General features: G+C 49.5%; 1 protein-coding gene and 1 long non-coding RNA gene across 3 annotated transcripts; one reads left to right on the forward strand and one right to left on the reverse strand.

Annotated features, from left to right (window-relative positions):
• The first annotated feature begins 491 nt into the window (after positions 1 to 491).
• On the forward strand, positions 492 to 4,324 carry LOC146008797 (uncharacterized). Its single transcript, XR_014444571.1, has 8 exons — positions 492 to 626; positions 708 to 847; positions 929 to 1,068; positions 1,150 to 1,289; positions 1,371 to 1,510; positions 1,592 to 1,731; positions 1,813 to 3,639; positions 4,160 to 4,324. It is a non-coding gene; the product is annotated as an uncharacterized LOC146008797 (long non-coding RNA).
• Positions 4,325 to 8,175: 3,851 nt separating this feature from the next.
• Positions 8,176 to 16,321, reverse strand: LOC146008796 (uncharacterized). 2 transcript variants are annotated; one of them, XM_083148481.1, is made up of 6 exons: positions 15,126 to 16,321; positions 12,437 to 12,648; positions 10,057 to 10,317; positions 9,635 to 9,971; positions 9,282 to 9,559; positions 8,176 to 9,196 (listed from the first exon to the last, which is right to left on the reverse strand). In XM_083148481.1, the coding sequence occupies exons 2-6, from the start codon at positions 12,644 to 12,646 to the stop codon at positions 8,510 to 8,512; spliced, it is 1,773 nt and encodes a 590-aa protein (XP_083004607.1). In that variant the 5' UTR covers positions 12,647 to 12,648; positions 15,126 to 16,321; the 3' UTR covers positions 8,176 to 8,509. The 2 variants fall into 2 exon arrangements, with proteins under 2 accessions (XP_083004607.1, XP_083004606.1); XM_083148480.1 differs by having other exon boundaries at positions 9,282 to 9,971.
• Between the last annotated feature and the right edge of the window lie 499 nt (positions 16,322 to 16,820).

Here is a 16,820-nt window from a genome sequence, read left to right on the forward strand (position 1 = left end):
CAAAGGTTTGCGGCATAATTAATGCTTGTTGTATTTTACACAACATTTGCATTGCAAACCGTTTGCCGGTGACCGTGGATGCTGCGGTTTTCCGGCATGGGGACCTTTCAACAGCTTTGCTCGCCGGTATGAATGAACGAGTGGATGCGAGAGCTCGACTCATCCGGTCATATTTTGCCCAATGTGAGTATTTGTAGTCCAAAGTGTGTTGCTTGTATGAATAGTTATATGATATTTGACACTTTTCATTAATTTATGTTTTCCAGAGTTCGGTTTGGGCACGTTAGTGTTATGGCCTGTTGCCGTTGTTCCTTTGGTTTTCTACGGTTCTTTTCCACTGTTGTGGATGTTTGCCGCTGTTGTTGCGTGGCTGCTATCCCAAGGCTACGTTTCAGTTATCCCGTGAGTATCGCTCCGCCTGGGGGAAGGTGGGGAGGGTTTGGGCCCTGTGAGGTGTCACTAACCCCTTTTTTTTATTTTCCGCAGCCTATTCCTGCTTAATACTTTCCGGAGGGCCCTACAAGCAGCTGGATCCTGTGTGCAGCGGATGAACCCCTGATGTGTGAGGGCTGCTGGCAGGTGTGGGTGCGTGATGCCTTTCCCATGGGCTACTGTGCAGTTACCCGGTGAGTATCGATCCAGCTGGGGGAAGGAGGGGAGGGTTTGGGCCCTGTGAGGTGTCACTAACCCCTTTTTATTTTCCGCAGCCTCTTCCTGCTTGATAATTTCTGGAGAGACCTACAAGCAGCTGGATCCTGTGTGCAGCGGATGAACCCCTGATGTGTGAGGGCTGCTGGCAGGTGTGGGTGCGTGATGCCTTTCCCATGGGCTACTGTGCAGTTACCCGGTGAGTATCGCTCCCCCTGGGGGAAGGAGGGGAGGGTTTGGGCCCTGTGAGGTGTCACTAACCCCTTTTTATTTTCCGCAGCCTCTTCCTGCTTGATAATTTCTGGAGGGACCTACAAGCAGCTGGATCCTGTGTGCAGCGGATGAACCCCTGATGTGTGAGGGCTGCTGGCAGGTGTGGGTGCGTGATGCCTTTCCCATGGGCTACTGTGCAGTTACCCGGTGAGTATCGCTCCCCCTGGGGGAAGGAGGGGAGGGTTTGGGCCCTGTGAGGTGTCACTAACCCCTTTTTATTTTCCGCAGCCTCTTCCTGCTTGATAATTTCTGGAGGGACCTACAAGCAGCTGGATCCTGTGTGCAGCGGATGAACCCCTGATGTGTGAGGGCTGCTGGCAGGTGTGGGTGCGTGATGCCTTTCCCATGGGCTACTGTGCAGTTACCCGGTGAGTATCGCTCCCCCTGGGGGAAGGAGGGGAGGGTTTGGGCCCTGTGAGGTGTCACTAACCCCTTTTTATTTTCCGCAGCCTCTTCCTGCTTGATAATTTCTGGAGGGACCTACAAGCAGCTGGATCCTGTGTGCAGCGGATGAACCCCTGATGTGTGAGGGCTGCTGGCAGGTGTGGGTGCGTGATGCCTTTCCCATGGGCTACTGTGCAGTTACCCGGTGAGTATCGCTCCCCCTGGGGGAAGGAGGGGAGGGTTTGGGCCCTGTGAGGTGTCACTAACCCCTTTTTATTTTCCGCAGCCTCTTCCTGCTTGATAATTTCTGGAGGGACCTACAAGCAGCTGGATCCTGTGTGCAGCGGATGAACCCCTGATGTGTGAGGGCTGCTGGCAGGTGTGGGTGCGTGATGCCTTTCCCATGGGCTACTGTGCAGTTACCCGGTGAGTATCGCTCCCCCTGGGGGAAGGAGGGGAGGGTTTGGGCCCTGTGAGGTGTCACTAACCCCTTTTTATTTTCCGCAGCCTATTCCTGCTTGATAATTTCTGGAGGGACCTATAAGCAGCGGGATTTGCAGTTTCTTTTGCTGGTCTCTGGACGTGGAAGTCTCCAGCGGGTGAACCCCTAAAGTGAACAAGACCTGCAGGACCAAAGGCTGTACCTGTCATGTGCGAGCACATTCATTAAAACCAAATCTGGGGTGAGTATGGAACTACGTGGGGGACTGGTGGTGGGAGGCTATAGGAGACAGTCACCGATCATTAACCCCTTCTTTCTTCTTTGCAGTTTCTTTTGCTGGTCTCTGGACGGGGAAGTCTCCAGCGGGTGAACCCCTAAAGTGAACAAGACCTGCAGGACCAAAGGCTGTACCTGTCATGTGCGAGCACATTCATTAAAACCAAATCTGGGGTGAGTATGGAACTACGTGGGGGACTGGTGGTGGGAGGCTATAGGAGACAGTCATCGATCATTAACCCCTTCTTTCTTCTTTGCAGTTTCTATTGCTGGTCTCTGGACGGGGAAGTCTCCAGCGGGTGAACCCCTAAAGTGAACAAGACCTGCAGGACCAAAGGCTGTACCTGTCATGTGCGAGCACATTCATTAAAACCAAATCTGGGGTGAGTATGGAACTACGTGGGGGACTGGTGGTGGGAGGCTATAGGAGACAGTCATCGATCATTAACCCCTTCTTTCTTCTTTGCAGTTTCTATTGCTGGTCTCTGGACGGGGAAGTCTCCAGCGGGTGAACCCCTAAAGTGAACAAGACCTGCAGGACCAAAGGCTGTACCTGTCATGTGCGAGCACATTCATTAAAACCAAATCTGGGGTGAGTATGGAACTACGTGGGGGACTGGTGGTGGGAGGCTATAGGAGACAGTCACCGATCATTAACCCCTTCTTTCTTCTTTGCAGTTTCTTTTGCTGGTCTCTGGACGGGGAAGTCTCCAGCGGGTGAACCCCTAAAGTGAACAAGACCTGCAGGACCAAAGGCTGTACCTGTCATGTGCGAGCACATTCATTAAAACCAAATCTGGGGTGAGTATGGAACTACGTGGGGGACTGGTGGTGGGAGGCTATAGGAGACAGTCACCGATCATTAACCCCTTCTTTCTTCTTTGCAGTTTCTTTTGCTGGTCTCTGGACGGGGAAGTCTCCAGCGGGTGAACCCCTAAAGTGAACAAGACCTGCAGGACCAAAGGCTGTACCTGTCATGTGCGAGCACATTCATTAAAACCAAATCTGGGGTGAGTATGGAACTACGTGGGGGACTGGTGGTGGGAGGCTATAGGAGACAGTCACCGATCATTAACCCCTTCTTTCTTCTTTGCAGTTTCTATTGCTGGTCTCTGGACGGGGAAGTCTCCAGCGGGTGAACCCCTAAAGTGAACAAGACCTGCAGGACCAAAGGCTGTACCTGTCATGTGCGAGCACATTCATTAAAACCAAATCTGGGGTGAGTATGGAACTACGTGGGGGACTGGTGGTGGGAGGCTATAGGAGACAGTCATCGATCATTAACCCCTTCTTTCTTCTTTGCAGTTTCTATTGCTGGTCTCTGGACGGGGAAGTCTCCAGCGGGTGAACCCCTAAAGTGAACAAGACCTGCAGGACCAAAGGCTGTACCTGTCATGTGCGAGCACATTCATTAAAACCAAATCTGGGGTGAGTATGGAACTACGTGGGGGACTGGTGGTGGGAGGCTATAGGAGACAGTCATCGATCATTAACCCCTTCTTTCTTCTTTGCAGTTTCTATTGCTGGTCTCTGGACGGGGAAGTCTCCAGCGGGTGAACCCCTAAAGTGAAAAAGACCTGCAGGACCAAAGGCTGTACCTGTCATGTGCGTGCAAGGTGTTAAGTAATGTTGTTTCTCATCAACAAATTTTACATGTTTATTCACCTCTCGTCCATGAATCCAGTTCATGTCAAATGGAATATACCTAGCTTGAGTTTGTGTTTGATTTTGGTAGAGTTTTTAAACTAATGAAAATAGTGATAAATCAATCAATTATATGGTCAAATCTAAGTTATCTAAGCTATGGGAACACTCTCCCAAAATCATTTGCTTCTGAAACTATCACCCTGTAATAGGCCCAGAAATTCGCTTTTTGGATCAATCACTACTGTTATGAGATGGCGGGGATTGCTCCCAATATTTCACTGAGACACCTTCAGAAATCTATTTAGGTGTATTTGGCAAGAATGACATATTTAAGGAAAAGCTTAGAAATAGGAGTATCAGTGAAATATAAACCCAAAAAGTACTTGGAGTAAACCGGCACAAATCTGGAAACTCCTAGCTTGTATGCATGTAAAATAAAAAAAAAACCTTAATATTTATCTGACACTGACCCTTTATCATTTTTTTCAGTCGTTTCAAAAGAAAATGGTTCACAACTGAAAAATGGAATAATACTCATCTGATACCTTTTTAATAACATTCAGAAGCAAGAAAGCAGTCAATATATTTGAAAAACTTTATTTAAATTTTTTTCACATGTTAAATTCCGAAATAAATTAATACCATGGTAAAGACTTTCCCGGTGTCAATTCTTCATCCTTACCGTCGGTATAACCTGCAAAAAAGGAGAGCAAAGTTTGGAAATTGGTATCAAAAACCTATTTGGGAAAAGATGTGAGTTGCAAGCTGTGGGCACCGGATGCAGAGTAAGCGTTGTGGTAACGCACAAGCCAGCCACACTTCAAATGCGCCTGGTCTGTGCGTTAGCACAAGGGACAAGATGTGACTTGCAAGTTGTGGGCACCGGATGCAGAGTAAGCGTTGTGGTAACGCACAAGCCAGCCACACTTCAAATGCGCCTGGTCTGGGCGTTAGCACAAGGGACAAGATGTGACTTGCAAGTTGTGGGCACCGGATGCAGAGTAAGCGTTGTGGTAACGCACAAGCCAGCCACACTTCAAATGCGCCTGGTCTGTGCGTTAGCACAAGGGACAAGATGTGACTTGCAAGTTGTGGGCACCGGATGCAGAGTAAGCGTTGTGGTAACGCACAAGCCAGCCACACTTCAAATGCGCCTGGTCTGTGCGTTAGCACAAGGGACAAGATGTGACTTGCAAGTTGTGGGCACCGGATGTGGGCACCGGATGTAGAGTAAGCGTTGTGGTAACGCACAAGCCAGCCACACTTCAAATGCGCCTGGTCTGTGCGTTAGCACAAGGGACAAGATGTGACTTGCAAGTTGTGGGCACCGGATGCAGAGTAAGCGTTGTGGTAACGCACAAGCCAGCCACACTTCAAATGCGCCTGGTCTGTGCGTTAGCACAAGGGACAAGATGTGACTTGCAAGTTGTGGGCACCGGATGTGGGCACCGGATGCAGAGTAAGCGTTGTGGTAACGCACAAGCCAGCCACACTTCAAATGCGCCTGGTCTGTGCGTTAGCACAAGGGACAAGATGTGACTTGCAAGTTGTGGGCACCGGATGCAGAGTAAGCGTTGTGGTAACGCACAAGCCAGCCACACTTCAAATGCGCCTGGTCTGTGCGTTAGCACAAGGGACAAGATGTGACTTGAAAGTTGTGGGCACCGGATGTGGGCACCGGATGCAGAGTAAGCGTTGTGGTAACGCACAAGCCAGCCACACTTCAAATGCGCCTGGTCTGTGCGTTAGCACAAGGGACAAGATGTGACTTGCAAGTTGTGGGCACCGGATGCAGAGTAAGCGTTGTGGTAACGCACAAGCCAGCCACACTTCAAATGCGCCTGGTCTGGGCGTTAGCACAAGGGACAAGATGTGACTTGCAAGTTGTGGGCACCGGATGCAGAGTAAGCGTTGTGGTAACGCACAAGCCAGCCACACTTCAAATGCGCCTGGTCTGTGCGTTAGCACAAGGGACAAGATGTGACTTGCAAGTTGTGGGCACCGGATGCAGAGTAAGCGTTGTGGTAACGCACAAGCCAGCCACACTTCAAATGCGCCTGGTCTGTGCGTTAGCACAAGGGACAAGATGTGACTTGCAAGTTGTGGGCACCGGATGTGGGCACCGGATGCAGAGTAAGCGTTGTGGTAACGCACAAGCCAGCCACACTTCAAATGCGCCTGGTCTGTGCGTTAGCACAAGGGACAAGATGTGACTTGCAAGTTGTGGGCACCGGATGTGGGCACCGGATGTAGAGTAAGCGTTGTGGTAACGCACAAGCCAGCCACACTTCAAATGCGCCTGGTCTGTGCGTTAGCACAAGGGACAAGATGTGACTTGCAAGTTGTGGGCACCGGATGCAGAGTAAGCGTTGTGGTAACGCACAAGCCAGCCACACTTCAAATGCGCCTGGTCTGTGCGTTAGCACAAGGGACAAGATGTGACTTGCAAGTTGTGGGCACCGGATGTGGGCACCGGATGCAGAGTAAGCGTTGTGGTAACGCACAAGCCAGCCACACTTCAAATGCGCCTGGTCTGTGCGTTAGCACAAGGGACAAGATGTGACTTGCAAGTTGTGGGCACCGGATGCAGAGTAAGCGTTGTGGTAACGCACAAGCCAGCCACACTTCAAATGCGCCTGGTCTGTGCGTTAGCACAAGGGACAAGATGTGACTTGAAAGTTGTGGGCACCGGATGTGGGCACCGGATGCAGAGTAAGCGTTGTGGTAACGCACAAGCCAGCCACACTTCAAATGCGCCTGGTCTGTGCGTTAGCACAAGGGACAAGATGTGACTTGCAAGTTGTGGGCACCGGATGCAGAGTAAGCGTTGTGGTAACGCACAAGCCAGCCACACTTCAAATGCGCCTGGTCTGGGCGTTAGCACAAGGGACAAGATGTGACTTGCAAGTTGTGGGCACCGGATGCAGAGTAAGCGTTGTGGTAACGCACAAGCCAGCCACACTTCAAATGCGCCTGGTCTGTGCGTTAGCACAAGGGACAAGATGTGACTTGCAAGTTGTGGGCACCGGATGTGGGCACCGGATGTAGAGTAAGCGTTGTGGTAACGCACAAGCCAGCCACACTTCAAATGCGCCTGGTCTGTGCGTTAGCACAAGGGACAAGATGTGACTTGCAAGTTGTGGGCACCGGATGCAGAGTAAGCGTTGTGGTAACGCACAAGCCAGCCACACTTCAAATGCGCCTGGTCTGTGCGTTAGCACAAGGGACAAGATGTGACTTGCAAGTTGTGGGCACCGGATGTGGGCACCGGATGCAGAGTAAGCGTTGTGGTAACGCACAAGCCAGCCACACTTCAAATGCGCCTGGTCTGTGCGTTAGCACAAGGGACAAGATGTGACTTGCAAGTTGTGGGCACCGGATGCAGAGTAAGCGTTGTGGTAACGCACAAGCCAGCCACACTTCAAATGCGCCTGGTCTGTGCGTTAGCACAAGGGACAAGATGTGACTTGAAAGTTGTGGGCACCGGATGTGGGCACCGGATGCAGAGTAAGCGTTGTGGTAACGCACAAGCCAGCCACACTTCAAATGCGCCTGGTCTGTGCGTTAGCACAAGGGACAAGATGTGACTTGCAAGTTGTGGGCACCGGATGCAGAGTAAGCGTTGTGGTAACGCACAAGCCAGCCACACTTCAAATGCGCCTGGTCTGGGCGTTAGCACAAGGGACAAGATGTGACTTGCAAGTTGTGGGCACCGGATGCAGAGTAAGCGTTGTGGTAACGCACAAGCCAGCCACACTTCAAATGCGCCTGGTCTGTGCGTTAGCACAAGGGACAAGATGTGACTTGCAAGTTGTGGGCACCGGATGCAGAGTAAGCGTTGTGGTAACGCACAAGCCAGCCACACTTCAAATGCGCCTGGTCTGTGCGTTAGCACAAGGGACAAGATGTGACTTGAAAGTTGTGGGCACCGGATGCAGAGTAAGCGTTGTGGTAACGCACAAGCCAGCCACACTTCAAATGCGCCTGGTCTGGGCGTTAGCACAAGGGACAAGATGTGACTTGCAAGTTGTGGGCACCGGATGCAGAGTAAGCGTTGTGGTAACGCACAAGCCAGCCACACTTCAAATGCGCCTGGTCTGTGCGTTAGCACAAGGGACAAGATGTGACTTGCAAGTTGTGGGCACCGGATGCAGAGTAAGCGTTGTGGTAACGCACAAGCCAGCCACACTTCAAATGCGCCTGGTCTGTGCGTTAGCACAAGGGACAAGATGTGACTTGCAAGTTGTGGGCACCGGATGTGGGCACCGGATGCAGAGTAAGCGTTGTGGTAACGCACAAGCCAGCCACACTTCAAATGCGCCTGGTCTGGGCGTTAGCACAAGGGACAAGATTTGGGGACAAGATAGATTAGAGGGTGCACTTGGGTATTACTCACCAATAGGTATGTAGCTTTGGCATTCTCCCCGTTTTGGATTTTAGGAGTTGAAAATCAATTTCCAATGCACTGCACCCTGAAAAAATGAAAAAAAAAAAAAAAAGGTGTTTGCACTGGGTGTAATTTTGATAAATATTAACAAATGGTTTAAAGGTTGCATTACAAGGGTAGAAATGTGGGATCAGATTGCTCTTTTTATGGCCCATTATTACATCCACCATATGTAAGGAGCTTTCATCATTTCCCAACAATTATCAATGCATGCACGCGCATGCATTGCCTAACTGTTACGCCCAACTCCTTAGTGAACACAGCTGTAGAAAAAATTTGCAAGGGTTAAATAATCATAAGAAAAGACAAACTGAAAGTAGGAGAAAAGAAAGCTTTGTATATTAACATAAAAACCGACAACATGTAAAATAAATGGAAATATACGACCGTGTTCACTGTGCAGGGTCCTCCTCCGCCGGTCCCGGCCTTTGGGCGGTTGAAGCTCGAGCAGGAGATGTGCGATGTGGTGGCGTCCTTGGTCTTTGGCTGGAGGGTGGAGGAGGTGGATACATTCCAGCGTAGCCTTGGTATGCCTGAGAAGATCCAGCCCACGATGTTTGGAGATGCGCAGGCTCCTGATGCCGACTTGATGAAGATGGTGGCATCCACGGTGAAGGGGTGGCTCTCGCTGGTTGTCCCACGTTGTCCGGATTGTATCTCTGCTGCAGGGAACTGGCGATCATCATGCAGCTTGCCGCAATTTGTGTCTGGCAGGTGGAAATTTGTCTCAGGGTCTCCTGTTGACACGCTGCATTCTCAACCAACTTGTAGATCCCGGTCATCATCACCTGGTTATCCTCTCGACGTCTGCGTTCGGATTCCACCCAGTCTTCATGCCGTCTTCGCTCTATTTCGGCCCAATCCTCCTGGCGTCTTCGCTCGATGTCGGACATCGTTGTGGCCAGTGTTTCAAGATGCTTCTCCATGGCTGTCATCCTCTGCTCCATCATGATCCGGTACTGGTTCTGATGATCTTCTATTTCAGATGCCAATTGCCGGACTCTATGGACGCGCGTTGGAGCCTGTTCTCTCTGGATGTCCTCCACGAGCTGAATTTTATCAATTCCACACAATGTAATCTTTAAAAAAATAAAAAAAAAACACAAGGTTACAAACAAATGGCAAAAGCTTACAATCCATCAGTGGTGGTCTGGTGGGATCCACCTCCTCCTCATCTTCAGACGCTTCCTCGATGTCCTGGATGGAATGATGATAACTTGGAAGCTGATGGGCCAATCCTCCACTTGCTGTAGATCCTTCTTCACCCAGTGGGGTTTGCAAGCTGCTGTCTTCAAATCCTTGAGAGGTGTCTTCTGTTTGAATGGACGATTCAAACTGACTGATCGAGTACAGATCCAGGGTGATGGTCTCTTCCTGTGTTGACGGTTCTTCAGCCGGTTGGCTTACATGGGTGTCTTCTGTCCGATCTTCAGCAACGACAACTGTTGAAATGAGAATATACATTTTAGAACATTGCAATATAATTTTAGAGAGAGCAAAGTAGTACAAATAATTACCCTGCTCCTGAGTTTGCGAAGGTGCTGTTTCTGCAGGTGTTGTCTTCCGTCTTCTTCGTTGCGCAGGTGGAATTTGCGCTTCCAGAGCATTCAACACTTCTGCTCTGCGGACATTGGACTCCACAGAGCCTGGAACACCTTCCACCATGATTGGATTCATGTGTTCCTGGATGGCTCGTTCCCACGGCTGCCATGAAACTTGTAATGGTGGTCCGCCTCCAGTCCCAATTAGATGTTGCCTGACTTGGCCCATCTTCCGTTTTGTGTGCCGTCGACAATCATTGTATCGTTTGTGGCATTTGTCGATCGACCTGACGTTGCCACTCACTGCTGTAATCTAAGATGCAAAACATCACATTATAAACAATCAAATAATGCACTTATTTAAATGGATTTACTTTAATAAAAATAAAGCAATGAACCTTCTCTGCAATCGAGGCCCATATTCTTTTACGCTCTCTACTGCTCGTTTCCTGTCTTCTTTGTCCACACAGTTGGTCATAGAACTTGTGGACCATTTCAACCAGCACGTTGCTTTCTGCAGTAGTGAACGGGATGCTCTCTTCTTCTCCCTCGGCAAGTTGGTCTAGGGGAACCTTTTTTTTCCTGCCAGGTTTCTTTCTCGCTACGGGTGGTTGGACCCCAGAACCACTGGGTTGTTCGTCCAGTGTTCTGTCTGTAGCCTTTAAAAAACAAACAGTGTCAGCAAAATTACACATAGATTTAGCATATATTAAACATTAACTTCATGATGTATTAAGTATTTGGCCACGCCCCTTTCCGTCATATGTTGTTCGCCTGCATCTTTCTGCGTTTCAGCAAAGAGAACTGCAAAATGCCGGCGATAACCGGAAATTATCACGGACTGTATTCATATCTGAGCTGGGTTCCCCAGACTGCTGTATATAGGGGACATCACAGGGCTGTATGTCGGACAATAATAGGATGTTATACTGAATAATCCAAACAGGTTATTCAATTAGGATGAGTATGGGTGCTACTGGAGGGAAATATTCCCTCATGTTATGTAAATGGCTGTAATATGTTCCCTAAGCTTTGTATACTGTATCCCATACTGCTACATATGCATATGAAGGCAAGAAGAGCGTTTTATGAACACAAGAGAAACTGGGAGGATAAGCGTTGCCCGTGGTTACGTCACTGCCTCCTGGTTATGTTGTTAGTAAACTGTGATGGTAGCATGAATAAGGGATTTGCAACAATGAAGTTAATTATGGCATTTTTCCCGAATGCTTAATACCTAAAGAATATAACTGTATATCTAGAGTCAAATGGTCCGGCTAGAAGCGACCAAAAGCTTAGATTAGAATCTGTTTAGTTTGTGTATATTTTTTGGTTCTGGGATCAAAGGGCCTCTTTATATATCATGCAACCGCACCCAGCATAGGAAGGGTTAAAAATTCCAGAGGGTGGTGGAGAGGGGTGCCTTTGGGATTTAAGTGGGTGTTTGCAGGGAGAGAGAGGCAGAGAAGTGTCCGAGCGTCAGCGCTGGGAGTTGTGGACTAGCGTGTCCTGGCCATCTGATGTTAATCTGAAGGATAACATGGGCCCTTATTCTGGTTGGTGCGGTCAGAGCCGCACACGGGGCTCCGACCGCACAAACCAAGGGCCGCCCACCAGACGGATCGCCACGGCCGTCCTTACACGGACGGCTGGCGATCCGCACAAAAATGGCGGAGGCGTACGCCTCCACCATGGTGGGAGCTGCCCCCTGCATTCGATGGTCGTCGACCATCGAAGGCAGGGCCGCACGCCGCGGCAGCTCCCGCAAGCTGAGACCACACGGACAATCGTCCGTGTGGTAGCTTGTATGGGGGCTGAAAGCTGACATCCGGCGACGTCAGCTTTCCGCCCCCATGTCATGGTAATGAGGGCGTCATGCCCTTATTACCATGCATACGCCCCGCGTTTGCATGGGAACGCCCATGAAACGCGGGGCGTACACATAGGGAAATGAGGGCATGATGCCTCTCACGCCCCTATACGCCCCCTTTGCGGCGGACGAAAGACGTCTGCGGCGAAGGGGGCTGCACATGCGCAGAATGACCTCTGCGCATGTGCAGACCAAAAACATCGGCGGTACGGCCGCACGCGGGCCGTACCGTGCCGATTAGAATAAGGGCCATGGTAAGGTTCTGATAACGTGAATAATACTGATGACCTTTCTGTATATAATGTATATAGACTTTAAATGCTGATTTTACATGTAGAACCCGTGTGTAAAATAAAGGTAATACTTTGGTATCTTTGCTATTGTTTATTCCTGTGCAATCTTTGGAACTAGGAGTGACCCCGGGGCTCTGCGTGAGGCTTAAGTTGCGCTGCGCTGCTGCATGATCCCGGGATCTTCACACTGGTTGCCAAGGGGGGGGGGGGGGGGGGGGCAGCAGAGTAGGTGAGCAGGCTATCAACGCGGCGGGGGACTGGACCAGCTGACACGCTGATCTAAGTCACATTTGCATCATCCTTTACCCCGCCACCCTGACAGTGCGCAGATCTACTCTGCTGAGAGCGGCTATTACAGCATCCTATCCTGTCCCCACCCCCCACCCCTCCCCACTGCTCTCAACAGCAGAGTGGACTTAGGATGCAGAGTTTGAAAAGTTAACCTGCTCTCATGCAGGGTTCGTGATGCGCAGCAGCAGCAAAATATATAAAACCTACAGTCATCGGCGTCCGGTGGCCACTGTTTAATGGGTCCCGGCGCCCACTTTTAGGGTAAAATACGCGCTAGTGCGTTGTTGCGAAACCTGTCTATTCATCAAGTTTTAAAGAAGTTACCTGTGTCCTTCTCCTTTTAGTTGTTTGTCTTGATTGAGGTGTTCCTTCTCGATCTCCATGCTCCATGTCGTCCTGCACCGGCCGGCCAGGGTTACTTGTGGATATCCTATCACCATCTTCCTCCCTTGTAGTCATCTCCACTGGACTCGTCTCACCTGAAAAAGAAAGAAGAGGGGAAAGGGGTTCCACGGTCCTTGTCCGATGAGACATTCCTGTGGAATATAAACACAGATATAACAATATTAATTTACATTTTTTTACCTTTACTGTGCAATTAACCTACCTTAAGAAAATTTTGTGAAAATGACACTTAGGGGCGAGGCGAACCCAAGTGGGGTGCAAGGTGCAGGCATGCTTGTCAGGGATGCTGGGGTGTAGTGGGGGGGATCCCGACATGCTATGTTCGTGACCCAGGGCCCCCATTTTAAAATGGCTGCAGGTTTTTTTTTTTTTTTTTTTTTTTTTTGGCTGCAGTCATTTTAAAATGGGGACTCACGACCACGCCCAAAGCATGAAGGGCACCCACCACAACACTCCAGCACCCCAAACAAGCATGCAGCATGGCCGCACATGGCACCCACACATGATCCACACTTAAAAAAAACCCAAACAGGCAATTTTGTGAAAATGACACTTAGGGGCGAGGCGAACCCAAGTGGGGTGCAAGGTGCAGGCATGCTAGTCAGGGATGCTGGGGTGTAGTGGGGGGGATCCCGACATGCTATGTTCGTGACCCAGGGCCCCCATTTTAAAATGGCTGCAGGTTTTTTTTTTTTTTTTCCTTTTTTTTTGGCTGCAGTCATTTTAAAATGGGGACTCACGACCACGCCCAAAGCATGAAGGGCACCCACCACAACACTCCAGCACCCCAAACAAGCATGCAGCATGGCCGCACATGGCACCCACACATGATCCACACTTAAAAAAACCCCAAACAGGCAATTTTGAGAAAATGACACTTAGGGGCAAGGCGAACCCAAGTGGGGTGCAAGGTGCAGGCATGCTAGTCAGGGATGCTGGGGTGTAGTGGGGGGGATCCCGACATGCTATGTTCGTGACCCAGGGCCCCCATTTTAAAATGGCTGCAGGTTTTTTTTTTTTTTTTCCTTTTTTTTTGGCTGCAGTCATTTTAAAATGGGGACTCACGACCACGCCCAAAGCATGAAGGGCACCCACCACAACACTCCAGCACCCCAAACAAGCATGCAGCATGGCCGCACATGGCACCCACACATGATCCACACTTAAAAAAAACCCAAACAGGCAATTTTGTGAAAATGACACTTAGGGGCGAGGCGAACCCAAGTGGGGTGCAAGGTGCAGGCATGCTAGTCAGGGATGCTGGGGTGTAGTGGGGGGGATCCCGACATGCTATGTTCGTGACCCAGGGCCCCCATTTTAAAATGGCTGCAGGTTTTTTTTTTTTTTTTCCTTTTTTTTTGGCTGCAGTCATTTTAAAATGGGGACTCACGACCACGCCCAAAGCATGAAGGGCACCCACCACAACACTCCAGCACCCCAAACAAGCATGCAGCATGGCCGCACATGGCACCCACACATGATCCACACTTAAAAAACCCCCAAACAGGCAATTTTGTGAAAATGACACTTAGGGGCGAGGCGAACCCAAGTGGGGTGCAAGGTGCAGGCATGCTAGTCAGGGATGCTGGGGTGTAGTGGGGGGGATCCCGACATGCTATGTTCGTGACCCAGGGCCCCCATTTTAAAATGGCTGCAGGTTTTTTTTTTTTTTTTCCTTTTTTTTTGGCTGCAGTCATTTTAAAATGGGGACTCACGACCACGCCCAAAGCATGAAGGGCACCCACCACAACACTCCAGCACCCCAAACAAGCATGCAGCATGGCCGCACATGGCACCCACACATGATCCACACTTAAAAAAACCCCAAACAGGCAATTTTGTGAAAATGACACTTAGGGGCGAGGCGAACCCAAGTGGGGTGCAAGGTGCAGGCATGCTTGTCAGGGATGCTGGGGTGTAGTGGGGGGGATCCCGACATGCTATGTTCGTGACCCAGGGCCCCCATTTTAAAATGGCTGCAGGTTTTTTTTTTTTTTTTCCTTTTTTTTTGGCTGCAGTCATTTTAAAATGGGGACTCACGACCACGCCCAAAGCATGAAGGGCACCCACCACAACACTCCAGCACCCCAAACAAGCATGCAGCATGGCCGCACATGGCACCCACACATGATCCACACTTAAAAAAACCCCAAACAGGCAATTTTGAGAAAATGACACTTAGGGGCGAGGCGAACCCAAGTGGGGTGCAAGGTGCAGGCATGCTTGTCAGGGATGCTGGGGTGTAGTGGGGGGGATCCCGACATGCTATGTTCGTGACCCAGGGCCCCCATTTTAAAATGGCTGCAGGTTTTTTTTTTTTTTTTCCTTTTTTTTTGGCTGCAGTCATTTTAAAATGGGGACTCACGACCACGCCCAAAGCATGAAGGGCACCCACCACAACACTCCAGCACCCCAAACAAGCATGCAGCATGGCCGCACATTGCACCAAGCACAGTAAAAAAAAAAAAAAAAAAAACACTCAAGCAAAAAAAAGTTTAAAACCCCCCCAAAAAACGGGGGGCACACATACTGCAAACAAACAAACACTCACCCACCCCATACAACAAAGCCCCATAGCATTGCAGTACAAACACATCACAATACTCACCTGCAAAAGAAAATATGCACTCCACTCCACGCTCCACGCTCCAGGCTCCAGGCTCTGCTCTCTGCTCTCTGCACGTGTTCAGGGAGAACTATTAGCTGCAGCAACTCACTCCACCCCTGCTGAAAGCTAATAGCAGAGCTGCGCAGCAGGGAAGTCACTTATATATTAGATGGAAGAGCGGGAATATATACACCCGCCCTCCACCCAGTCACCAGATACGCTGGATTGGCTGAGAATCGCCGTTGGGGGCGGCGATTCTCAGCCACGTTGAATAGGGTGACACAGCTAGTCCCGGCGACTTCAGACGAATCCCTACGCGTGGCGAATCGCCGTCAAAAAACCGGCGATTGACTGGCGAATGTGATACCTGAATCGCTGTGACCAGCGATTCAGGCTCATTGAATACCGCCCTAAATATAATTAAGGAATATACATCCTCTAAGCTTCTCCGGTTCCTGTTACTTGTAGGTACTGATGTAACTATTTCAGTAGCACTAGAATCAGTGGCACTAGTAATTTGCACTGCTATAATACTTCCACCAGCGTTCACATAGAAGTTCTGTTCTGCTTACCAAAACTCACATAGAGGGGACAAATTATGTCATTGAGAAGCTGAGGCCATTAATAATGGAATGGTCACCTGAAGGTTGCTCTTGCATCTTATGCCTGTCATACTTATTCCTTTAATAACTCTTATGTACAAACACAATCATTAAGTGCTCCAGTCAGTAACTGCTTCTTTGTAGAACACTGGGATGCTACCTGTATATTCTGCCTCCTTTGTACAAGAAGTCTGTCATTGAACTCGTCAAACTCACAAGGGTTATCGGTGGAGTCTTTATGTTTCCCAGCATCATCAGTCTGTTCCTTTACCTCCTTGTAATCCCCTCCAGTCACTCCCTGCTGTCTTATTTACATAGATTGTGTCACTAGCTGGACTTGTACTGTGTCACAGAATGGGTGATGATCTGCAGTCCCACATAGGCCCTCTCCCCCAGCTGCTAGCTGTCACCTGAACTGCTTCTCTGGGGCTGCTGTGGGAATGGGGGCAGGCTTCCTGCTGTGATCAGTGTCACTTCCTCTCCTGTCCAGGTAATACTGATGGGACTCAATCCATTTACCAGCACCTACTATTTGGGGCAACTCTGGAGCCGATGGTGAGCCTTGCTCACAGTTACCTCAGACTCTCGCCTCAGGGAAGCTGGCTGCTCTGTTTCCAAGGGGATACAAAGCTTTATTAGTCCCAGCTCTATGAACACTATACAACATTCTGGGCTGTTACATCTTTTTAATCTCAGTCTTCTCCTTCCCATGAGCCCTTCCATATATGAATGGATCCATAAACATATACTGTAGCATTAACAGAGCATACAGGAAATAAGCATTGTATTATATTACAAAAACCGTTAAGATATATAAAATTACATAAAACCGATAAAGTCAGCTAGTATACTGGTGACACTATACATAACGCTATATATATTTCTATATACTTAGTAACCAAGGGTTACAAGTATAATATGGAAAATCCAGACCAGGTTTTAGAGCATACCCTCCAACATGACCCATTCCATTAGGTACAAAATGCTCTGTTTCTGGACTTCCCTGCTAGTGGCAATTACAGAGGTTGGACTCCAGCACAGTCCAAAATTCAAAGAGGGGGGTCACATCAACTGCCAGTGAGTCCAGGACAGT

This window comes from Crinia signifera, chromosome 6 (assembly GCF_055691185.1).
Source record: "Crinia signifera chromosome 6, ASM5569118v1, whole genome shotgun sequence".
NCBI lineage: Eukaryota > Metazoa > Chordata > Amphibia > Anura > Myobatrachidae > Crinia > Crinia signifera.

Bases quoted from the DNA above. Each gene is read 5' to 3' on its own strand.
- LOC146008796 (XM_083148480.1), bottom strand. From the start codon at position 12,646: ATGTCTCATCGGACAAGGACCGTGGAACCCCTTTCCCCTCTTCTTTCT. The intron at 10,318-12,436 runs GTAACTTCTTTA...TGTTTTTTAAAG, and splicing joins CTAAAAGGAGAAGGACACAG to GCTACAGACAGAACACTGGA. The intron at 9,197-9,281 runs GTGGATCCCACC...ATTTTTTTAAAG, and splicing joins CGTCTGAAGATGAGGAGGAG to ATTACATTGTGTGGAATTGA.